At 36.1% G+C, this 27,099-nt stretch overlaps 1 protein-coding gene and 1 pseudogene across 1 annotated transcript; both read left to right on the forward strand.

The window, feature by feature from the left end:
• Nucleotides 1-2,117: 2,117 nt before the first annotated feature.
• Nucleotides 2,118-5,060, forward strand: SLITRK3 (SLIT and NTRK like family member 3). Its single transcript, XM_052649503.1, has one exon. It carries the CDS (start codon nt 2,118-2,120, stop codon nt 5,058-5,060), a length of 2,943 nt encoding a protein of 980 aa, XP_052505463.1.
• A 17,199-nt stretch (nt 5,061-22,259) lies between these two features.
• Nucleotides 22,260-27,099, forward strand: part of LOC128052866 (securin-like) — a 42,694-nt pseudogene continuing 37,854 nt past the window's right edge.

Consider the following 27,099-nt stretch of genomic DNA (forward strand, 5'->3'; position numbering starts at 1 on the left):
TAAAAAAAAAAAAAAAAGCCAGCGCAAGAGAAGTCCGCGATTCTGCACTGTGATTGAGCCTGCCCTCCTCCCTGCCTTCCTCCCGCCCTTCCTCCAAGTGCCCAATGATGTGCTGCCGGTACCCAGGGAGAGCAGCTACGGCGGCGGCGGCGGCGGCGGCGGCAGCGAAGCTGGAAGCCTGCAGCAGCCCCTTCTCTCTCCTCTATTGAGTGTGCCAAGGGGCAGTTCTGCATTCTAAAGAAACCCATTGAAAGGCCCCTTGCATTCCCAGCACGTCTCAAGCTTGCTTTTATTTTTTTCTGTGGTCTCTTCCCCCACCCCGCACTATCCCCCTTTGCTTCAGCTTCAGCAAAAGGAAGGAAGGGGGAGGGAAAGAAAGAATCCTTAAACTCAAGCTTCTTTTTCTTCTTTTTTTCCCCCCCTCCCACGATGATCAATGCTTAAAAAAATAAAAATCCTGCAAAATAGGTAAGTCAAAGCCATCTGGAGCTTTTCTTGTCTAAATCACAGGGACCTCAAAAACAAGGGAAAACAGGGAAAAAAAGAAAAAGAATGGTGGAAAAGGAAGAACTTAAGGAGGTTTTAATATTTTAAAAGGGATACAAGGAAGACTGATACTGCAGTGTAGCCTCATCTGCCTTCTTTTTTTCATTTAATTGTTTCCAAAAATTGAGTACTGCATGCCTGAGGCAAATTTCTCTTTGCTTTCTTAAGGGTTCTCCTCTCTGTACAGCTGTGTACATCATTTGCAAGCTGAATGTGGAGATTTACTCTTTTCACTCTCCCTATAAGTTATATCATTGTGTTTTAAGTTAGGTTGACAAAATATTTCCTTAATGGATGCATCTGTGTGGAAAGAAAATACATACTAAAAAGTCGGGTTTATTTTTATTGATCAAAAACAATTCAATTTTGATTGATATTTCAGTGACTAAGAAGGGCAATCTAATATAACTGCATTATTATAATTTATTTATATATGTATTTTCATATACGGATATTAGGCTCCAGAAGAGCCATGGAGGAAAGCTCCGTATTATTAGAATAGTGCACTGTATTTGTTCCTTCTCATTGGAAAAGAGCAATATCTTTCTGAAATGTATTTCATGTGATAGATCATTTATCAGCAGGTTAAGAATCCAGATTTCCACTATTTCTTGCCTTTACCCAAACCTCCTCTACAAACCACCTGCCATTCCATCTTTTTTCAGGATTCCTCAGTTGATCATGAAGGAACAGATATACATTCCAAACTAAGCTCTGCAAGTGTTTTAATACAGATACTCCTAGGCTCAGCACCCTTTAGCTGTCACTATCTTTAGCTCTGACAACTGCATGAGCTTGTTTTTTAGAAAGGCTAATCACACCTAAAGGATTTAAACAGCCAAATGATACACGTATATAGAAATCATTTAATTAAAGGAGATGTTAATAATCTGTGCTTGGGAAAAAGGGGTTGGGGTACCGTGAGTTTCTGGGCATGCACTAAAATTAAGCATATTGTGCTCTTTTCTTAAGAGAAATCTTGGGTTTTCCTGAGATTCCAATCATACACAGCTTAACATCTGATGTTGGTCCAAGGGCTCATAATCTATCATACTCTTTAATCTAATAACTTTGGGGCATGCCATTATCTTTTTATGAACAGAAACCCATAGTTTAAAGAACATTTTCTTCCATCAGAGTTTCAATCAGATCCATAATAGGCACCTCTGATAGCAATGTGAGTTTTAACAGGCAAACAAGTGTAATGGCCAAATAATTGCCATTATTACTGAATCTGCCTATCCCTAAGAGGAATCACTGTATTCCAGTTTCCTTGCTTGCTACAAGAGACAACAAAGGCCGCTTTTGTTTTAATGATATGCCCTTCACCAGGTATGGCTTGATTCAGGAAAATGTTATCGCATGGCACAATACTCCAGTCTCCTAATTCTAAGATATAGGTCGTATTAAGCATGTTGATAGGTCATTTTGAGTGTCAGTTCAACAATTACTAAAGTTTTTATATCACTCTTAAAAAGGTCCACATATAGGAATCAATTAGAGTAGTGTATATGATGAAAAGCTAAAAATCTGCATCTTTATTTCTGTTGCAGTTTTGTAATCAACCACGAATGATGAAACCTTCTATAGCTGAGATGCTTCACAGAGGAAGGATGTTGTGGATAATTCTTCTAAGCACAATTGCTTTAGGATGGACTACCCCGATTCCCCTGATAGAGGACTCAGAGGAAATAGATGAGCCCTGTTTTGATCCATGCTACTGTGAAGTTAAAGAAAGCCTTTTTCATATACATTGTGACAGCAAAGGATTTACAAATATTAGTCAGATTACTGAGTTCTGGTCAAGACCTTTTAAACTGTATCTGCAGAGAAATTCAATGAGGAAATTGTACACCAACAGTTTTCTTCATTTGAATAATGCTGTGTCCATTAACCTTGGGAACAATGCATTGCAGGACATTCAAACAGGAGCTTTCAATGGTCTTAAGATTTTAAAGAGATTATATCTTCATGAGAACAAACTAGACGTCTTCAGAAATGACACCTTCCTTGGCTTGGAAAGTCTGGAATATCTTCAGGCAGACTACAATGTAATTAAACGTATTGAGAGTGGGGCATTTCGGAATCTAAGTAAATTGAGAGTTCTGATTTTAAATGATAATCTCATTCCCATGCTTCCAACAAATTTATTTAAGGCTGTCTCCTTAACCCACTTGGACCTGCGTGGAAACAGGTTAAAAGTTCTTTTTTACCGAGGAATGCTAGACCACATTGGCAGAAGCCTGATGGAGCTCCAGCTGGAAGAAAATCCCTGGAACTGTACATGTGAAATTGTGCAACTGAAGAGTTGGCTGGAACGCATTCCTTACACTGCCCTGGTGGGAGATATCACCTGTGAGACTCCTTTCCATTTTCATGGAAAGGACCTGCGAGAAATCAAGAAAACAGAACTCTGTCCCTTGTTGTCTGACTCTGAGATGGAGGCTAGTTTGGGGATTCCCCACTTGTCATCAAACAAGGAGAATGCATGGCCAACTAAGCCTTCCTCGATGCTGTCCTCTGTCCATTTTACTGCTTCTTCTGTTGAATACAAGTCTTCAAATAAACAGCCCAAACCCACCAAACAGCCTCGAACACCAAGGCCACCGTCCACATCTCAAGCTTTATACCCTGGTCCAAACCAACCTCCCATTGCTCCTTATCAGACCAGACCACCCATTCCCATTATATGCCCTACTGGGTGTACCTGTAATTTGCATATCAATGACCTTGGTTTGACTGTCAACTGCAAAGAGCGAGGATTTAATAACATTTCTGAACTTCTTCCAAGGCCTCTGAATGCCAAGAAATTGTACCTGAGTAGCAATCTGATTCAGAAAATATACCGTTCTGATTTTTGGAATTTCTCTTCCTTGGATCTCTTACATCTGGGGAACAATCGTATTTCTTATGTCCAGGATGGGGCCTTCATCAACCTACCTAACCTAAAGAGCCTCTTTCTCAATGGCAACGATATCGAGAAGCTGACTCCAGGCATGTTTCGAGGCCTACAGAGTTTGCACTACTTGTACTTTGAGTTCAACGTCATCCGGGAAATCCAGCCTGCAGCCTTCAGCCTCATGCCCAACTTGAAGCTGCTATTCCTCAACAATAACTTGCTGAGGACCCTGCCAACAGATGCCTTTGCAGGCACATCCCTGGCTCGGCTCAACTTGAGAAAGAACTACTTCCTCTATCTTCCTGTGGCTGGTGTCCTAGAACACTTGAATGCCATTGTCCAGATAGACCTCAATGAGAATCCTTGGGACTGTACCTGTGACCTAGTTCCCTTCAAACAGTGGATCGAAACCATCAGCTCAGTCAGTGTGGTGGGTGATGTCCTATGCAGGAGCCCTGAGAACCTCACCCACCGTGACGTGCGCACGATTGAACTGGAAGTTCTCTGCCCAGAGATGCTACACATTGCACCAGCTGGAGCATCCCCAGCTCAGCCTGGAGATGCTCACCTTGCTGGAGGGCCAACGAGTGCATCACCTTATGAGTTCTCTCCCCCTGGGGGCCCTGTGCCCCTTTCTGTGTTGATTCTCAGCCTGCTGGTTCTGTTTTTTTCAGCAGTCTTTGTTGCTGCAGGCCTCTTTGCCTATGTCCTCCGACGGCGCCGGAAGAAGCTGCCCTTTAGAAGCAAGAGGCAGGAAGGCGTGGACCTCACTGGCATCCAGATGCAATGCCACCGACTTTTTGAGGATGGTGGAGGTGGTGGAGGTGGAAATGGAGGTGGGGGTCGACCAACTATTTCCTCCCCAGAGAAGGCCCCTCCTGTGGGTCATGTATACGAGTACATTCCTCATCCCGTTACTCAGATGTGCAACAACCCCATCTACAAGCCTCGTGAGGAGGAGGAGGTGGTTGTTTCATCAGGGCCAGAGGCAGGGGGTGCAGAACGTGGGGCTCCTGTTATACAACCTCCGGGAATGGGGGAGGTTCTCCTAGGAAGTGAGCAGTTTGCTGAGACACCCAAGGAGAACCACAGCAACTACCGGACATTGCTAGAAAAAGAAAAGGAGTGGGCGCTGGCAGTGTCCAGCTCCCAGCTCAATACCATAGTGACCATGAATCATCATCACCCTCACCCTCACCACTCAGCAGTTGGTGGGGTTTCCGGGGTAGTTTCGGGAACTGGGGGAGACTTGGTTGGGTTCCGCCACCATGAGAAGAATGGCGGGGTGGTGCTCTTTCCTCCGGGGGGAGGTTGTGGTGGCAGCAGTATGCTACTAGACCGAGAGAGGCCACAACCAGCCCCCTGTACAGTGGGGTTTGTGGACTGTCTCTACGGCACAGTGCCCAAATTAAAGGAACTGCATGTCCATCCTCCTGGCATGCAATACCCAGACTTACAGCAGGACGCCAGGCTCAAAGAAACCCTTCTCTTCTCGGCTGGAAAGGGCTTCACAGACCACCAAACCCAAAAAAGTGATTACCTCGAGTTAAGGGCCAAACTTCAAACCAAGCCGGATTACCTCGAAGTCCTGGAGAAGACAACATATAGGTTCTAACAGAAAAAGAAAAATACATTAGTGCTTTTTTTTTTCAAAAGAAAAGAAACATAAAAGAAATATATCCCTTGCTCCCTTTACACTTGTCCCAATAACTCCATCCTCACAGTCTTCCCTGCCCTGAACAGAACTGAAACCGCATGATAACTAAAAAATACAGATGTATGCTCTCCCCACTCAGATGTGATTTGGAGGAAGGGCCATACACAGATCATTAATCAATGAAGTGCCTTCGCAGACTTTTGCCAGCAAATGTTATCATTATTTTTTTATACTGAAACTTGAGACTTTGACTGTGCCATGTATAAGGTATATTGGGGATCATTGTATTGATCCTAATTAAGTAAAATTCAATGTGTCTTTTTATTTTCAGTAACTTTTTTTTTTAGTTGTAGTTTGTTTTGACAGGGAGGGGGGAAAACAGATTGACATTTGTGGTTTTCGTTCCTCTTCCCATCATGGCACAGATTCTGTACATGTATTAACAATGCAGTTTGCTGCATGCCTGGAAACTGCAAGACGGGGAGGGAGGGGGCGGGCTTTGCTGGAATGTTTTCACCCACTCGTTTTTTCTCTCATACACACACCCACATGCACATCACAAATCACTGCACATAGTTAGGTCCCTAAACCTGCAGCTTGTTCCTTCTGGTGTAGGTACACACACACACACACACACACACACACATGCATACACACACACACACCCCTCATCCATTCAACCCAATCTAATTAGTTCGGGTTTGATCCATTCCTATCCTCTCCATAGCTTCACCTTCCTTTCTCCTCTAGTGTACAGCTCAAAACATCTCTCCTACCACCCTGGAAAAGTCATCTTCTAGGCTGGAGCCTACTGAAGTGGAGGCCTGGTGGTTTAACAGCCGGAGGCACTTATCTAGGGATGAGCACCTTCTTTGTGACACTTCAGCCTGATGCCAAGATTTTTTGGAGAACATCTGCACTTTCTTATATATATATAATATAAAAAAACATAAAAAAGCAACTGGGTATATATCACTAACAGCTTTGTAGGAAGCACTTTTAATGTTTTCTCTCTCACACACAAAGATTCAAAAGAAATGTGCATATATTTATTCTGTAATTTCAGTGATTATAAATTGTAAAGGTAATGTTTAATCATTGTATAGTGATTATGCGTCTGGTATAGCTTTCCTAATAAAAAGTTTTTGAAAAACATAATACATTATATATAGAGGATACAAAGCTTGAACTTTAAACTCCAGCTATGCCATGCCTTTCGTGCTCCCATTTTTAAAAATCTTTCTTTTACTTCTTACACAGAAAGCTAGTTTATTAACAAGTTTGATGCACTGTGATGTTAATAAATCTTGTAACTTACCACACCCATTCCACACACTAGGATACAAATGGGACATAAAAAATGTGATTTATCGATATATAGTTCACTTCTTTCTCTTGAATTAGGAGTTTCAAACTTAGTACTCCAATGATGTATCATTTTTCCTAGGCAGGATGCAATTGGGAGAACTGTAAATATGTTGCTAAGAAGTACAGGATTAATTAGGAGACAGTGATCAAGAATCCATGAATCGTATGATAGTTAAAGGCTTAAAGGAAAAGTGAAATTGCTATATTTTTAAAAAAAATATGCACTAAAATTACTTACACACACACACATACCAACCAATCAAAGTATAAGGCCTGGGAGCCAATTTGACCATCAGCATTCTGTTATCTCTGAAAGCTGTCATTGTTATATTTTAGCTCTTGCTTTTATCAACCACTTACTGCAACCAACCCCAAACATGCTTGAACTAAGACAGGATGCTGAGTGAGTTTATCTTTCTGTATAACACTAAAATGATGTTGCAAATTTAATCTGACAATAATTTATGATCCATTTACATGTGAGTGAAACCAAAGAAAATTGTATTTTTAAGGTGCCAGTATCTTGTTTGTGAAGGAAACTGAACAAATACAAAGAAACCAGAGAGCTTTGAGACAGGCATTTATCTCATCAGGCCAGTAGAGGACAGCAGAGCTCCAGAGATTCATAGACCCTGTAGCTGCAGAGCTGTGCAGTGAGGCCAGCATTCTCTGCTAGTTTCCTCCAGTTGTCCTTAGTAGAAATTATCATTATGCTTTGAATGTAATTCACTGCAGGCCCTGATGCCTTACATCACATTTTTTTTCCATAAAAAAGAAGACTAGTGGCTTCTAAAGCTCCATAACTGATACAAAACTAAGGCACGGTACTTAGAAAAGCCCCGTGACTGTCTAGAATAACATATTTGTATATTTCTTGATTAATTATATATGAATAATAACATAGATATGCATAAAATAAAACAGAAGTATATCAATGTAAAATGCAGCTTTTCAGGACTACCTTGAATTTGGCACATTATATCTAAAACTTTCCTCCTCTGTTATTTGAAGTATATTTTGGAATTAGTTCAGATGAAGAAAAACCCATGGGTATAATTCACTATATCTCTATATACAATACTGAAATACAGCTCTTAAGCAAGAAGATCAGACCCACTATTACATAGCTGTTGTTCTTTGTTTCTTCTTTTCTTTTCACTTTCCCAGAAGTTACCTTTTTCAAAGTTATCTCACCTTCCTTGCTCTTTCTAATTTTCTCTTCATCCTTTACCTGAAGATTTTTTTTTTTAAGGCACAGAAAGTTAGTATTAACCTTTAAGTGGTTACTATCAGATTTATGAAGTCCCTCTAGACTAGGTATTTATCATGTTCCCATTCTTCCTAATCAAATGTATTGATGATTAGCAGAAAGCATGTGCATAATAAAACTCAGAGTGCAAAGGGAGATACTTCTAACATTATCATCATTTCCTTAACAACTATGCATACAATTATAACATGACATATTATACAAATCAGACTGTAGTACAATCCCTAGTAAAACCAGATCTTTCAACATTTGAAAAGTGTCCATAAACCATATCAAATTATAACCTGATAATTATGTTTATATTTTATTCATTAAATACAGAAAGTAAGACTGTCTTATCTTAAATATAGGTATGAATTTTACCCTTGAATTAGGAATAAATTTATTTAATGAAAATAAATTTATATGAGAATGAAATTTTGTATCTAAAGAGATAATATTTTGCTTCCATGGAGTTTTCTATTCCCTTGGCAAGGCCACTTATTTTAGCTGTGCATTAAAAATAGTTAAGTTAGCTTCAATTTATGATACCAGATATGTTTTCTTCAAGTACCATGGGTATTAACATAGGTCCTATGATTAGGATTTGTTCTATGTTTTTGCTACAGTAAAATGATTATTTTTTTTAAAAGACAGATTATTAATTCACTTCATAGTGATGGTCAGTTAGACTGAAGCAGTCCCAGATCTGACTAATATCTGCTTATATTCTTTGCTGTTTTATTACAAATTAGAATAACAATATTTGACGGTAATAACATGTATTGTTTTATCCCTTTAACTATGAGATAGTGAGTAGAAAATACTTGAAAGTGAAATGTTAGTTTGACTTAAATCCTACTAGTTTTAACACATTATTTTTCTATACAGTACTATTATGTGAATACTTTTAGGTTTTAATTTAAAAAGCATTATTTCATCTAATTGCAAAATACTAAAAAATGGAAGGATAATGAGCACCATATTTTAAATAAAAGTTTAGAAAGAGAGATCACAAGGAAAAAGCTTACTGAGCTTGAAAAATTTTTTTTTTCTCCTTATCTAGGAATGCTAGTTTTAAATTCTTGCTATCTACAAAGAATACTTTTGTTTAGAATTATTAAAATTGATAATGCTATCACAGAACATAACTTTTCTTTGACGATTGTAACACATTATTTTGATCCATTTAGTATAAATTCATTGCTCACACAGTCCTAACCTTTCGCAGTTATGTTGTCTAAGACAATAAATGTTGTATTTTTTTTGTAAAATGGCTATAACAAAGGAATCATTAATAAGATGCTCCACAAAACATAAGACATATGAGTGTAGTGAGTTAAGATAATATGAAAGGAAATGACTAAAAGAAGATTTCATCTTAAGTGACTTGAGCAAGTTGAATTTGAGCTTAGACTTTTTTTTTTTTTTCTTTTTTTCCTTTTTGCTGCACCATGTGGCATGCAGAACTTCCCTGACCAGGGATGGAACCTGTGCCCCCTGCAGTCTTAACCACTGGATCTCCAGGGAAGTCTGCGCTTAGGCATTTGTAACATATTTAGCTCAAAATTCTCAACTGAAAATTCAGGTAAACAGAACATAAATAACTATCACAAATTTTACTATATAAGTATTCTGCTTAACAAATATACTCTATGCCTTTTTAAATAGGAGCAATAACACGTATAATTGGGCAGTCATGTGTGTGTGTATATAAATATAGTACTATTATATATGTATATACATTGTATATACATGTATACAGTTTATATATGCTGGATTATATATACATGTAAATTATGGATCTTTTTCTTTCATGTATAATAATTTCAGTTTTATGTATTTATTTTCCTTGCTTCTGTTTAGCTACTGTCCAAGTAAAGCTGGATGAAATTATGAGTCTTAACTTTGGGAATATTCACATGTAAAAAGTAACTCTGTAATTAGTATCTCTGAATTTAAAAGTCTTTTATCTTCCAATTTGTTTCATTTTATTATTTAAGTCATAGGGGACGAATCTCAGTCAAACTGTGATTTAAGTCAAGTCCTCACAGAAAAGAAACTAATCTCTTATAAATATGCAACACAAGTCAAATGAAAAGCAAGTGCTTCTTTCATTTTTATATTTCCAAAATAAATTTTACAGGTAAAAACAATTTCAGCAGCTTTATTAATTTGATGAGATCTTTGTAATTTATTTAGATATATAGAAAAAATGAAATCTTAAAGGTAAATATAAGTAAAGGACTTATTTAAGACATTCAGCATCCTATTTTACTTTTTTAAATAACATCCTTGATATATAATATATAATACTAGTAATAATAATAAGCAGAGGTGATCATTTCTAGTATGCTTTTACAAAGTATAAATTGAAGGCATAGATTTTTCAATCAAGAAGGCAGGTATACACCAGGTCTGCTAGTTGTGAAGAGGTAATGGTTTGACTGTCCTCTTTAATTCTGATAATATTTGCTCCTGAAAATAATATACATTTTTTGAGAATATGTATTATTTCTTCTGTATTGCATAGATATAGATGATTTTTTCATATGACTTTAAAATTTTAATAGAAACTGATACTTGTGATGAACTTCAAAGATATATACACAGGAAGACTTTATCATAAATTCATGGGTGACCCAAACCCTCCAATACCTTCAAACATTAAAACATAGACAAACACTAGTAAAAAGAAGGCTTTCTTCAATAACACCCAGTATAAAAAGGCTTAGCATACATAATTAAATATTTCTTTAGTGTATCAGTTCATCCACGTGTTTATGAGTATAGTGAACTGGTAGAATTTACAGTGTATTCAATTGTATCAAAAAAGTTTCATCAAAAAGGATGTGCTAATAACCAATTAAAAACAAACCTGAGTACTTTATTTTAATTCAATTGTAATAATTAGCAGACCATTCTCTTGAAGAGGAATTAGCAGACCATTCTCGTAAAGAGGAAAAGTACCATGTAACTGATATCGTATTATATCTGAATGCAGGGTTTTTGTGCTTTTGGGGACTATACTAGGAACTTTTGGGGTTTAGAGTTGATTTGCATGAGGAAAGACTACATAATAATTTTTGGTAGAATTTAAAACAAGAGCATTATCTTGCCTAACCTGGGGTGGCAAAGTTAGCTCTGAAAAAGGATGCTGAAACAAGGATGTCATCTGATTATGTGAAGGAATGGAAAGTTCTCTTCTCACTCCTGATCTAATTCCTTTCACTATTCCTGACAGTTCTGCTTCTACTTCTGTTTTTGACTCAGTACCAAGATATTCTTGTGACTAAGGGCACAATCACTGAGCTCAAATTAGGTGCTAAGGCAAGATGAGGGAATGATGAGAAACCCCTCACCCGATAACAAAATGTTCAATTCACTTATCTTGCACCTGAAGCTGAGAAAACAATCCAACATATCTCACTTCACTGTGAAATCATTTTTAAGTCCAGTGAAAAAAGTCAGAACCTTAAATAGTAAACTTAGAACCATTTCTGAAGATCAAGAGAGAACCACCAAATGCTTTAAAAATGTGGACCTTATCTTTAAAATCTCAATGCCCTGATTTTCCTACTCTAAAATGCCCTTCGTCTTTGTCATGCATTCAAAATATTGGTTTAATCAAAATTAAAACAATAATGTAAAATACCTGTGTTAAGACCCACTCTTCCTACTGGAATCCACACATTTTCAGCATATTTCCCTTATTTTCAGTTTAAACTTTCCATTTAGCTATTATATTGTTCATTAGAATTCTAAAGGTTTTTTTTTTTTTACCGCAGCAGAATTATGGCAATTTATCTTACAATGTCTCTTTTTTTGCCTTTCATAATTAGCTTTATAATAAAACAAGTCTGTCAATATGTAAACTATTAACCATATACTGTAATTTGCAGGGGAAAAGAAAAACTCTAAAGTCTACCTAAATTGGGCATCTTATATGTACTGAATTGATTTGGGATTTTTTTTTTTTTTTTTTTGCTTCCTTATGCTCTTCTTCACAAAATTTGGATTCAAAAGTGAAATCTAGTCCTTTATTTCTAATTAACAGTTTATTAGATGCTCTGTATCTCCAGCAGATAATAAGAGGAAGGTGGGCAAAGAAAATATTAATGGGTAAACATAATGTTTGTGGAATAATTATGTCCATGACCTCTCCTTTTTCCTTTAGTAAAACTTCCTCAACAAAAAGGACAATGGAAAGAGAAGAGAAAAAAATACATATGCTTTCTCTTTTTGAAGACCATTTGATAAAGGCTTAGTGTAGAAAGTTTGAACTAGACTTTCATAATAATAAGAGTTAAACCTTATAATTGGTTCACTGTATCTTCCAACATGATTCTAAGCCATTTCAATCTCCATTATTTGACATAGTCATTGGACATGAAATTAACCCTTAACAATAATTAAATCAATCATAAGTAAAAGTAAATATTTTGTGTGTATATATCAATCTCAATCTCCTAATTTATCCCTCCCTTCCTTACACTATAATTTTGGTTTTTAAATCTGTAACTCAATTTCTGTTTTGTAAATAAGTTCATTTGTACCTTTTTTAAGATTCCATGTGTAAGTGATATTGTATGATATATGTCTTTCTGTGTCTGACTTAATCTCACTCAATAGGACAATCTTTAGGTCCATACATGTTGCTGCAAATAGCATTACTTTGCTCTTTTTTTTTATTGCTGAGTAACATTTCAGTGAATATATGCACCACATTTTCTTTATCCATTCATCTGTCGATGGACATTAAGGTTACTTCCATGCCATCACTATTATAAATAGTGCTGCAATGAATATTGGGGTGCATGTATCTTTTCAAATTATAATTTTCTCTGGATATAAACTCAGGAGTGGGATTGTTCTATCATATGAGAGTTCTATTTTTAGTTGTTTAAGGAATCTCCAGACTGTCCTCCATAATGGCTGTACCAATTTACATTCCCAACAGCATGGTAGGAGAGTTCCTTTTCTCCACACTCTTTCCAGAATTTATTGTTTGTAAATTTTTTGATGATGGCCATTCTCACCGATGTGAGGTGATACCACATTGTAGTCTTAATTTGTATTTCTCTAATAATTAGTGACATTGAGCATCTGTTCATGTGCTTTTTTTAACCATCTGTATGTCTCTGGAGAAATATTAGATCTTCTGCCCATTTTTTATTGCTTTTTTCTTTTTTCTTTTGTTACCGAGCTATATGAGCTGTTTGTATATTTCAGAGATTGATCCCTTGTGGGTTGCTTCATTTGCAAATATTTTCTTTCATTTAGATAAATGTTTTCTCTTTTGTTTATGGTTTTCTTTACTGTGCAAAAACATTTAAGATTAATTAGGTCCTATTTGGGTATTATGTTTTTAATTTTTTTACTCTTGGAGGTGGATCAAAAAAGAAACTGCTGCAATTTATGTCAAAGAGTGTTCTGTCTGTTTTTTCCTCGTGGCTCTAGCAGTAAAGAGCCTGTCTGACAATGCAGTAGACATGAGACATGGGTTCCATCCCTGGGTTGGAAAGATCCCCTGAAGGAAGGCATGGCAACCCACTCCAGCATTCTTGCCTGGAGAATCCTATGGACAGAGGAGCCTGCAGAGCTGCAGTCCAGGGAGCCACAAAGAGTCAAACATGACTGAAAGCGACTTAGCAGGCACAAGCGTTTCATAGTATACAAACTTCCATTTAGGTCTCTAATCCATTTTGAATTTATTTTTGTGTACGATGTCAGGGAGCATAAAAAACAAATTTTAATGCAAAATAAATTATAAGGATAAACGAAGGTAATGATGTAAACTAAGACAATTAACTTAATTCATGTTACAGATGTGTAAAATGAAGTCCTCTCTTTTAATTAGTGGTTTTCCCAAATAATGCATAAATCATTACAACACAGTTAATTTGGGGGCTGTGTTAACATACTTTTTTCCTTTGCCCCATATCAGAGTTTATTTAAGGAACATAAACCAGTTATGAATATTTAAGAAAAATAATTATTTATTAAAAATTTACTGTGATTTGTCATATAATATATCCTAGTTCTATGACTATTCCAGAGTCAAATATATGTAATTTAAAACAGTTTCCATTGTTGTTCTTGTTCAGTCGCTCAGTCTTGTCTGAATCTTTGTGACCCCATGGATTACCATGTGCAAGGCTTCCCTGTCCTTCACCATCTCCAAGAGCTTGCTCAAACTCATGTCCAACGAGTCGGTGATGCCATCCAACCATCTTATCCTTTGTTGTCCCCTTCTCCTCCTGCCATTAATCCTTCCCAGCACAAGAATCTTTTCTAATGCGTTGGCTCTTTGCATCAGTTGGCTAAAGTATTGGAGCTTCAGCTTCAGCATCAGTCCTTTCAATGAATATTCAGGATTGATGTCTTTTATAATTGACTGGTTTGATCTCCTTGCAGTCCAATGGACTCTCAAGAGATTTCTCCAGCACCACAGTTAAAGCATCAATTCTTTGACACTCAGCCTTCTTTATGGTCCACATCTCACATCCATACATGACTACTGGAAAACCATAGCTTTGACTATATGGAATTTGTTGGCAAACTATCTGCTTTTTACTATGCTGTCTACATTTGTCATAGCTTTTATTCCAAGGAGCAAGCGTCTTTTAATTTCATGGCTGCAGTCACCACCTGCAGTGATTTTGGAGCCCAAGAAAATAAAATCTGTCACTGTGTCCATTGTTTCCCCATCTATTTGCCATGAAGTGATTGGATCAGATGCCAGAATCTTCAGTTTTTTGAATGTTGAGTTTTAAGCCAGCTTTTTCACTCTGCTCTTTCCTTTCATCAAGGAACTCTTTAGTTCCTTTTCAGTTTCTGCCATAAGGGTGGTATCATCTGCACACATGAGGTTATTGATATTTCTTCCAGCAAACTTGATTCCAGTTTGTGCTTCATCCAGTCCACCATTTTGCATGATGTATTCTGGATATAAGTTAAATAAGAAGGGTGACAATATATAGCCTTGATGTACTCCTTTCTCAATTTGGAACCAGTCTGTTGTTCCATGTCCAGTTCTAACTGTTGCTTCTTGACCTGCATACAGATTTCTCAAGAGGCAGGTAAGGTGGTGTGGTATTCCCATCTCTTTAAGAATTTTCCACAGTTTGTTGTGATCCACACAGTCAAAGGCTTTGGCATAGTCAATAAAGCAGAAATATATGTTTTTCTGTAATTCTCTTGCTTTTTGTATGATCCAAAAGATGTTGGCAATTTGAATCAGGTTTTGCAGGAGGCAGGTAAGGTGGTCTCTTTAAGAAATTTTCCACAGTTTGTTGTGATCCCCACAAAGGCTTTAGCATAATCAATGAAGCAGAAATAGATGTTTTTCCAGAATTCTCTTGCTTTTTCTATGATCCAACAGATGTTTGCAATTTGTCATGCAATATATCCTAGATCTATGATTATTCTTATTTAAATATGTAATTTAAACAGTTTTCATTAGCTATAATATTATTCTTCTCTATTGGTATTTTTAATTTAAATTTTATCAAATGATACTGAAATTACTCCTTAATTTGGATCATAAACTCTTTTCTCTTTATAAATGTAGATAACTGATATCTGAGTGCTGCTTAAATAACTTTAATATATATATATATATTCTGTACATATAAATATATACACATATATGGATTTTATTTACAAATAAATTTATCAAATACATTTATATAATGCATCACTGCACAGATGAAATTTTAAGAAGATTTAAATTAAGGATTAAAAACCGGGTAAAATATACTATAGAATGCTGAATAATACATAAAGTCTGGTTACTAATGTTTTCTTTGTTAAACAAACCAGGCATAAGTTTGACAATAAATCACTTTTCTTCTCATTAATTTAAACTTGGCTATCCCATTTTGAGATGATAAATGTATTACTTCTACCCCATTTAAAAATTAAATTAGCATTTCTATAAATCACTGTGTCTAAAGAAGGGCAGGTAGAGATATCAATTCTGGGAAATTTCTCTGTAAACTACTCTCTGCCTATATTAACTGCAACATGCAGAGTTCCACACTTATTTCCACTACAAGAGGCATCACAAAAAGGTAATAAACAAATATATATTGCACACAGAAAATGAAACAATAGAGAAGACAGTGTGTTGTCGGTGGAAAAAGCTCCTAAGTTAGTTCTGATATATTCACTCATCAACCTGAACTTAGGGAGCTGCTGTTCGCAACAAGTGTCTTTAGTTGCATCCAAGTAAGTGCTTCATCTTTCAGTATTTGGAATTTGCTAATTTCCATGTTTGTACAAATCACCATGGTTATCCTTTTATTTTCTGAAAATACACATCTCTCATGTTTAAATTTAGTTTCAAATTTCCATCATCCAGTAGACCTTTACTGATACAACAAAATTTTGATATTCTCTCAAATACTCATGTATGCAATTTATGCTATGCTGATTTAGATAAAATATGTTGGAATATTTTACCCTAAGTGTCCTTCAGTCACTTTGCCTGTGTAAACCAAGAATTATTGACTTATCCATTATATTATAAACACTTGAGAATACAGACTTTCTTCAAGTCTTCTGTAGCTCTTGTCTCGGACCATATTTTGCATAGCTATGGAAAATGCATTCTGATCAAATTTCTGAGCTTTATGGATCCTATCTTGTTTCTAGAATAGTTACAATACTATGATTTTCCCCCATTATTTCGAATACACAGCCTTCATAACAACAGACAGTATGTAAATATTTGTTGATTAAATACATGAACAGAGTTTTAAAATATGTAAGGCCTATGAATTCTTGCAAAAAGCTTATAGCCTTTTGGTATGCAACCCAGGGCAAAGATGAAAAGAGATAGAGGGGGCTGGAGTATGGAAGAGGTGGCAAGAACCATGACAGTATGGGAAATTAATAACCTCATACTTTTCTTTCATTTCTGTACTAGTAATATACACACTGACCTAAAGGAAATAAGACTGAAGAAACTGAGTAGTGTGAGTTTGTCTCTTGGGAGAAAATAGTGAAAAGAAAGACAGGAAAGATGGGAAGGAGGAATGAAGGAAAAGAGGGAAGGAGGGAGAGAGAGGATCTATAAAACTTAATTTTATCTTCCTCAACAGCACCCAAAGCAAAGGAATTTACCCAGTAATGTGCAGATATTGCATTAGTGAAGCTTGTGATCAGTTGTTTAAATGTTTATAAATAAGAGCAATAATTTAATAGGCTTTGTTGATGTCTTCATTGTTATCATTGTTTAACTGATAGTTTTACCACTTTACTGAAAATTTTATTGAAATATTAATACAGCCAAGAGTGGTAAATATAGTAGGGCATACATACACGAATTTTATGCACAACATTCCTTTAAAGGGATGTGCAATTTAAATTTTTTATTTCTTCTATACCATCCAAATATATCACTACAAAATTTCACACTTAGTGACAGATGATGACTATCTCTATTCATATATTTCAGTCTCTGATCCTGTTGTGGATAATGGTGAGGTAAATTTAGCTGATGAGTGAAGAAGTGCATGGCTCATCATATGAATAATATATAAAATATATTTCTATCTTATAAGATTCAAATATTAATGCATAGCTAACCACATTTTCACTTAGGTAATATCAGACTTTAAAAAGAGAAAAAAAATTCATTTATGTTCTTACTAACATTTGAATCTTTTTTGTTATTTATTTTTTTAACTTTTTATTTTGTATTGAGGCATATAGCTGATTAACAAACAATGTTGTGATAGTTTCAAGTGAACAAAGAAGGGACTCAGTCATACATACACATGTATCCATTCTCCCACAAAATCCCCTGCCATCCAGGTTGCCACATAACATTGAGCAGAGTTCCATGTGCTTTTGGTTGTCCATTTTAAGTATAGCAGTGTGCACATATTCATCCCAAACTTCCTAGCTATCCCTTCCCCACATCCTTTCCCCCAGCAAACATAAACTCTTTCTCTTAAGTCTGTAAGTCTGTTTTTGTTTTGTAACTAAGTTCATTGGATCATTTCTATTTAGATTCCACAATTAAGAGATATCCTACAATATTTTCCCTTCTCTGTCTGACTTACTTCACTAAAGATGACACTCTCTAGGTCCATCCATGTTGCTGCAAATGGCATTATTTCATTTTTTTTTTAATGGTTGAGTCATAGTCCATTGTGTATGTATACCACTTCTTTTTTATCCATTTCTTTGTCAATGGACATTTAGGTTGCTTCCATGTCTTGGCTATGGTAAACAGTGCTGCAATGACATTGGGGTACATGTATCTTTTCAGAAAACATTTTTCTCTGAATATATGAAGGGTCATATGGTAGCTCTATTTTTATTTTTTTAAGGAACCTGCATACTGGTCTACATAGCAGCTGTACCAATTTACAATTTACATTCCCACCAACAATGTAGGGAGCTTTCCTTCTTTCCACACCCTCTCTGGCATTTACTGTTTGGGGGTTTTTTGATGATAGCCAGTCTGGCTGGTGTGAAGTGATACCTCATTGTAGTTTTGATGTGCATTTATCTAATAATCAGCAATGCTGAACATTTTTCATGTACCTATTGGTCATCTTTATGTCTTCTTTGGAGAAGTGTATACTTTAAGTCTTCAGCCCATTTTTTGAGTGGGTTGTTTTTTTGGTGTTGCTAAGCATATTTGGAGACTAATCTCTAATCAGTTACATCATTAGCAAGTATTTTCTCCCAACCTGTGGATTGCTTTTCTGTTTTGTTATTGTTTCCTTTGCTATGCAAAAGCTTTTGGTTTATTTAGATCCCATATCTTTATTTTTGGTTTTATTTCCATTATTCTGGGAAGTGAATCAAAATAAATATTGCTGTGATTTCCTCTAGGAGTTTTACAGTGTCTGGGTCACAGTTAGGTCTTTAATCCATTTTGAGCTTGTTTTTGTGTATGAAGTTAAAGAATGATCTAATTTCATTTTTTTCACAGGCAGCTGTCCAGTTTTCCCAGCACCATTCGCTGAAGAGACTGTCTTTCCAATATTATGTAGTTTAGCCTCTTATGTCATAACCATATGTGCATAGGCTTATTTCTAGATTTTCTATCCTGTTCCATTGATCTATATTTCCACTTTGCGCCAGTACCATACTATTTCAATGACTGCAGCTTTGTAGTATAATCTGGAGTCAGCCTGATTCCTTCAGCCCTGTTTTCCTTTCTCAAGATTGCTTTGGCTATTTGAGGCTTTTGTATCTCTACAAATTTTGAGAATTTTTTGTTCCACTTCTGTGAAAAATGTCATTCATAATTTCATAGGGATTGCACTTAATCTTAGGTAGTATAGTCTTAGGTAGTATAGTCATTTGACAATACTGATTGTTCCAATCCACAAACATGGTATATCTTTCCATATGGTTTTATCTTCTTTGCTTTCCTTTACAAGCTTCTTACAGTTTTCTGATTATAGGACTTTTGTCTCCTTCAGTTCAGTTCAGTCACTCAGTAGTATCTGACTCTTTGTGACCCCATGTATCACAGCACGCCAGGCCTCCCTGTCCATCACCAACTCCCGGAGTTCACTCAGACTCGTCCATCGAGTCAGCGATGCCATCCAGCCATCTCATCCTCTGTCGTCCCCTTCTCCTCCTGCCCCCAATCCCTCCCAGCATCAGAGTCTTTTCCAATGAGTCAACTCCTCGCATGAGGTGGTCAAAGTACTGGAGTTTGTCTCCTTAAGTAGGTTTATTCCTGGGTATTTTATTGTTTTGATGCAATGGCAGGTGGAATTGTTTCTTGAATTTATCTGTCTGATCTTTCATTGTACTAATGTTCGAACTTTGGAATGCTACTATGATCACACACTTTTCTATCCTACCAAAGGAAATAATAAGGCAATCAATGAAAGTTTAGTTGATGGTAAAATTAGACCAAAAATAAACATGTAAGGCAAATACAATGACATACTTTTATAATTTGCCGGTATTTATTTCATGTATTTTCAGCTTATGTAAATTCAGAGTTCTTTTTTGGGTATCAGGAAGCTTGCTACTGTGGTGCTACACTTTAACTATCTTGAATGCTTGACTTTGCATTAAAACTGCATATTCCTGTTGGCATTTTATGGGGTTCTTGAAACATACTGTGTTTGAATTCTAATTTTATTAGAAAACAAAAGATCCAAAATTGTACATTTGTATCTTTTAATACATCTAGAGTATAATTCATTAAAATATCTTAGAAGTTATTGTGCAAAAGAATTGCAGAATTTAAATGGTTGTCAAAACAAATAAATGATATATAGTACACTGTGTTTTAGAAGATGTAGTGTAAGAATATCTTGCTTATTAAACAGAATCAGGGATGTAGAGATAATGAATTCTTCAAATGTAAAGTAAGCTTATGTAAAATTAAAATATAAAAATATGATATTAAAGACTAATATATTGGGATTTTAAAGTAAACTTTTCAAATATATAGCTATATGTACCTATATTCCACATACTTTTATTACTATTTCCATTAATAAAAATGCTACAAACATAAGTTAAAAAGTTAACATAAAACTTACAAAAACTATGAACATGAGACACAAATTGAGTTTCATATTCTGACCCAGTGTAAAAGTTATTAAGCATATCAACCTGAATTTTTCTGAATAACCAGCTTATGTAAAAACACGATGTTGTATGGAGGGCAGATATGGTAATAATGAATAACTCACAGGGAAAACTTTCCCATGCCTTGAAAATACTCATAAACTATATATCTCACTGGAGCTTTACAGCATGCTGAAATCTAAGAAACATAAAAGGCCTTTTGCATCTCCTAATAAAATTTATTTTTTGATTGCTTATAGTTATGAAATTGCAGCATGATCAGATTTGTTTTGAAGAGCTGAGGATTTCCAATATATCACTGTCATGTGTAGATTCTGCTCTGAGTCATAATTATTTTTGTAATTTTATGGATTATGCTCTTATCTTAAAAGATGAAAATGTCAAAACAAATGAAAAATATAAAAACACAAATCCCAACAACTACGAATCTTTGTTAAATGAGTATTATAGGCATTAAGATTTCCTCTGCTTTCTGCAATTAACAACTGAAGTGACAACTAGAAGCAAAGACTACCGTAGTTTATAATATCATCCTTTTGTTCAAGTTTCTCCACTAAAGTTACTATGGTTCAACAGAAAGCTAGTCTAATTAGGATCCCACAGATAAACAGAGATAATAGGTCTCAGGGCTAAATATCTTCCACCCCATGAAAACAAAACCTGGGATATTAGGGCTTTTGTTGTTGTTGTCTTGTCACTCAGTTGTGTCCAACTTTTTGCGACCCCATGGACTGCAGCATGCCAGGCCTCCCTGTCCCTCACAATCTCCTGAAGTTTGCCAAAGTTCATGTTCATGCTCGTGCCATCCAGCCATCTCATCCTCTGACATTCTCTTCTTCTGCCCTTGATATTTCCCAGCATCAGGGACTTTTCCAATGAGTCAGCTGTTCACATCAGATAACCAAAATACTGGAGTTTCATCTTTAGCATCAGTCCTTCCAAGGAGTATTCAGGGTTCATTTCCCTCAAGATTGACTGGTTTGATCTCTTTGTTGTTCAAGGGACTCTCAGGAATCTTCTCCAGCATCACAGTTCGAAGGCATCAATTTTTTTGGTGCTCTGCCTTCTTTATGGTCCAGCTCTCATGACCATATGTGACCACTGAGACAACCATAGCCTTGACTATACAGACCTTTGTTGGCAGAGTAATGTCTCTGCTTTTCAACACACTGTCTAGATTTGTCATAGCTTTCCTCTGGCTTCTGCTATTAACAATTGAAGTGATGACTGGACAAGACTATTGTAGCTTGGAATCTCATCCTTTTGTCCAATTTTCTCCACTAAAGCTACTATGGGTCAACAGAAAGCTAAGGTTAATGAAGATCATGCTGATAACCAGAGATCATAGGTCTCATTGCTAAATGCCTTCCCCCTATGAAAACGGAACTTGGGATATTAGGGGTCTTTGACCTAATACTAAGCTGAGTAGCCTATAATAATACAGCTTGAAAATCCTTGTCTTTTTTTTAAACATAATTTTAGTTCCCCATTAAACTCAAGAATGTGGGATAGGCTTAAACTACAAAGGATGTCTTCATGATTCAGCTACTGCTTTGTAAGGAAGGGGAGAATGAAGCTCAGTATTCAGGATGTGGAACCTCTGCTAATGACCCTTTTGATATGTCCATCCCTGTAAGCCATCATTGTGAAGGCAATTGTGACTACTGTGACTTACTTTCAGAAAGACTTTTCTCATACCTTGATAAAAATCTCAGATACTGCATTCTAGCTGAAAAACATTAAAACACACACACACACACAACTTTTTTTCACTCTCTTACCTAGCAGTTTAGTTGGTATCGAAGAGAATTTCTTAGGATTTTGAATCAGACTGAATTATACCATGAGTAGGACATATGCAAAGCTGGGAGGCACTGATTCCTTTGTGATACATGTTGAATTCACAGCTCAAAGAATCCAGGAGTAAAACGCTTAAGATAAAGTGAATTCTGTCAGATATGGGTGAGCCTCCCTCTTCAGGCATTAATACCAATGTAATCTTGGGCAGGTTGTTTTAATCTTTCTGAGATGCTTAAACTCTCTAAGTTACATGGCCAAATTTATATTATGAGATCACTCTAGCAACTGTGAAGAATGGATTGAAGGGGACTAGAGAGCAGCTAAGAAAGTAGAGCTTATAAAAGAATTTTTCTTTGCAATAATTTTAGATGTACAGAAAAGCTGAAAAATAGTAAAGAGAGTTTCATGTGTATCATTCAATCAGGCTCCTCTAACAATATCTCACATACTGATGATGCAATTGTCAAAATTAAAAATTGGTACACCATTATTAGTTCAACTACAACTTTATATTTCAACAGGTGTTTTTTTTTTTTTCTCACTAGTTTCCTTTTTTTTTTTATTTTTTTCTGATCTAAGATCCAACTCAGGATATCATATTGCATTTAATAACACTGCTTTTACTTTTTAAATTTTATTTTCTTCCACATACCAGCCTAGACTTGGTGGTAACAGTGAAGATTGAAGGAAGTAGATGTGAAATATATGCTGAAGATAGAAACAATGGGTGAAGTTACTAACAGATATAAATCATGAGCAAAGGAAAGAATCAAAGATATTTTATTCCTTCTGTCTAGAAGAACTGAGTAGATGGTGGTGACTTTTACTGAGACAGGGGACTAGAGGGAAGGTGGGATTGAAAACACATCTAGAATGAAAATCATGAGTTTCATGTTAGACTTGTTAAGATATATTAGCAATAATGTACATAAAACTTTTAGATCAATGGCTGTCCCACAGTATGTGTCCAACAAATGATGGCCACTACACAATTATGATGATGATCACCACTATCATCATTATCATTACCGTCATCAGAAAGTAGTTTTGATATTGCTTCAGATTGCAAAGAAATTTTCTATCAGATGCCAGTTAGAGGCATTCCTGTTTGGTTCTATACTTTTCTCTGTAGAGTGTATTCAGATACCTATCCAAGGTAAGTGTAATCTCAAAATGTCAGGCCTTGTTCATTGCCACAGAAGGATATGCATATTAACATTCCCTAATTAAGGACCCTATAGTACAAGGGCTCCACTGTAAAATCCCAAGTTGAGAGTAACTGCACAACTTGAACAAAGCCACAGGGGTATAAAAGGGAACAAAATGTTATGACAACTGAAAAGTTTTGGTGAGTTGAAAGGAATAAAGATGAAACTGGTAAGGCAGACTGGGGACATACTGAGAAGGGCTTAAATGCTTACTAAGGAGTGTGGAATTTATGGTGCCCGATCACTGGGTCAGGAAGATCCCCTGCAGAAGGCAATGGCAACCCACTCCAATCTTCTTTGCCTGGGAAATTCCATGAATAGAGGAGCCTGGTGGGCTACAGTCCATGGGGTTGCAAACAGTCAGATATGACCGAGTGATTAACACTTTCACTTTCAGAGGGGAGAGTATATAATTTTTTAATATCAATATCCTTCTCAGTGGGAAAACTACTACATCAATGTAATAACGAATTCAAAGTGAAAACAAAAATCCTTATAAGGAACATGATTTCCTGTATTCAGTCCAACCTAGATAGCATATTGAAAAGCAGAGACATTACTTTGCCAACAAAGGTCGGTCAAGGCCATGGTTTTTCCAGTGGTCATGTATGGATGTGAGAGTTGGACTGTGAAAAAAGCTGAGTGCCAAAGAAATGATGCTTTTGAACTGTGGTGTTGGAGAAGATTCTTGAGAGTCACTTGGACTGCAAGGAGGTCCAACTAGTCCATTCTAAAGGAGATCAGCCCTGGGTGTCCTTTGGAATGAATGATGCTGAAACTGAAACTCCAGTACTTTGGCCACCTCATGCGAAGAGTTGACTCATTAGAAAAGACTCTGATGCTGGGAGGGATTAGGGGCAGGAGGAGAAGGGGTCGACAGAGGATGAGATGGCTGGATGGCATCACTGACTCAATGGACGTGAGTTTGAGTGAACTCTGGGAGTCAGTGATGGACAGGGAGGCCCGGCATGCTGCGATTCATGGGATCACAAAGAGTCGGACACGACTGAGTGACTGAACTGAACTGAACTGAAGGAGTTTGGAATTTATCGTGCCTCAGATGGTAAAGATTTGCCTACAGTGCAGGAGACCCGATCCCTGGGTCAGGAAGATCCCCTGGAGAAGGAAGTGGCAACCCACTCCAACCTTCTTTGTCTGGGAAATCCCATGAATAGAGGAGCCTGGTGGGCTACAGTCCATGGGGTTGCAAACAGTCAGATATGACCGAGTGACTAACACTTTCACTTTCAGAGGGGAGAGTATATAATTTTTTAATATCAATATCCTTCTCAGTGGGAAAACTACTACATCAATGTAATAATTGAATTCAAAGTGAAAAAAAAATCCTTATAAGGAACATGATTTCCTGTATTCAGTCCATCACTAATCATATAGTGCTTTTCAGAGCAGTAAGAAAGGATATTTTGAGGATGAGAATGGTGTATTTAGCCAAAGGAGTCACATCTGATTTTGATAGAAATATTTAGTAGATTCCTACACTATAAAAAGCCCAGGGCTGCTGGAAATGTTCAATTATGATGTTCCTTTCCTCTGTCCATCTGAAATCATTCTCAAGTCGGAGAGTGAGAAGACTAATGTGCCGAAAATGAGGGATTGCTCTTGATCTTCTCTGAAGGAAGGTAAAATATTTTAAATCCTGGCATAAGTTTTATCTAGTGTCAAGAAATAAATTCTGGCTGAGCCAAGAAATGAGTCATCTCCAGGGTAAGAAAGGGCAGTATGTCTTCATGATGCTATAGGATACTTCCTTTGTGCTGTGCATAACCAAAATACCCAGAATTTGCTGACTACCTGATTTTAAAAGCATCATGTACCTAGACTCCATGCTAATTATAAGGTAGTCTTATTGGAATTGTATGTTATATTTAATCTTGTGGCAGGTTCATTATACATGTGACTTGAACACTAAAGAGGGACAAAAGGGTAGCCTCAAAATACTACTGAATGTTAAAATAGGAAGTGAGTTGTATACATACTAAACTACTAACAATTAAGAGTTATTCTACCATTCATTAGATGGAAGGTGGGCACATGTAAGTTGGTAGAATTAAAAAGCAAAGGAGCAAAGATTGCTTCTTAACTATGAATAATCTTTCAAACTCTAGTCATATTTCCCCTGTGCTGGCATTACTGGGCATCAGACACATTCCCTAGAATTATTTTATTGTGTTGACATAGGTCCTGAGACTCAGATTCTTCAGTGTGAACAGTACAGAAAGGACTGGAGCTGAACTTCACTTATCCTTCCACTTATCCTTTTGGTCTGTTTATCCTTCTGTTTATAGCTTATGTTTGTACTTTTCTATCTGCTTATATTTTATTCTCTGAGCACACATACATGCTAAACAGTAGAGAATAATAAGGTTTAAAGCATTCACAAACAAGGGAATGTTATTAAGAAAATGAATATTTGTACTTAGAGTTAGCATGGTAGAATCCAGGCCATGAATCCCATTAGTCAATTTAGTCTTTTAATGCAGCCCGTGGGGATAGATAAAATGCCAATAAAGATTGACTTCACATACATATATGAAGGATGAGAGTGTGAATGTTTAAAAACATTCCCACTTCTTCCTCATCCAAAGGGTTATTTAATCTTACTGGTGTTTCAGTAATAATGGTCTCAACTCTCTCCTTTGCTTTTCCTATGCAGACACAGCCACTATAGTGCTGAGCGGAGAACCTGTTTTCATAATTTAAGTATTGTTAGAATAAAAATAGGAGATGAGCCTTCAATAATGCATGTACTATTTTAAAATATCTTTGAAAGTTCTCTGAATGATATTCTATAGGCTTCTTTCTTAAAGTAAGAGATGTCATTTTTAAAGGCTTAATTCTGAATGACTTTATCATTGCTGTCTGTGATACTGGTTTCTGATCTTCTCAGTTTCACTTAGTCCAGTTTCTGAACCAGTAATCCTCCCCTCTATCTTGTTTTGAGTGAAGAATTTAATTATATCAGTTTAAATTTTAAACCTGCCATAAAACAGGCAACAGTGGCAGGGGTTTTATGACTAAAATATACAACATGATGCTTCTTAAATGATGTTTAAAAATGTGACTTTCAAGTATCTTAGGAACAATGCAAAGTTACTTATCAAGAAGTATGTGAGGTACTGACAAGGATATATAGCTCCATATTTTGTATAGGGCTACTGAACATCTGCTTGAAGGCAAATCACTATGAATACAAAACTGTATCTCAAGGAAATGACAGACTAGTTTTTGGAGATGTCATCTACACATGCAAAATTATTTAAAGGTTTAAAAACTACTGCTATAGATAAAACAGTATAGGAAATAAGAAGAAGTTAATTACTATTTGATACTGTTTGATACCTTGATATCTAATCTAATGTCCAACACAAAGGTCAGCCCTTGGCAAGAACCTTTTGAAATTTAAAGAATATAGCCGTAGCTCCCTGTTCACAGCTCATTTTTGTTTCAGTTTGTATTAGCTTGAATCAACTATTAAGTGTATAAAATGCAAAGTCTGTAAATTATTTGAAGGAAAAGATTAACCATGGCTTGACGCTTATAAGTCCTGAGGTGCAAGTCACTTAATGATACAGTTATAATTATTCAAACTACTAGATATTATTAAAGTGTTCTAAATAGATTTAGAAAAATGCTGACTTGTTCAAACAACTGCATCTGAAATCATTGCACTCCTTTTGCAAGAAAAAAAAAAAGAATCTCATATCATCATGTTTTAAAATATTCATTTAAGCATGTTTTATGGAAATAAACTCCAGCTCCCTGAATTTTG

This window comes from Budorcas taxicolor, chromosome 1, assembly GCF_023091745.1.
Source record: "Budorcas taxicolor isolate Tak-1 chromosome 1, Takin1.1, whole genome shotgun sequence".
NCBI classification, from domain to species: domain Eukaryota; kingdom Metazoa; phylum Chordata; class Mammalia; order Artiodactyla; family Bovidae; genus Budorcas; species Budorcas taxicolor.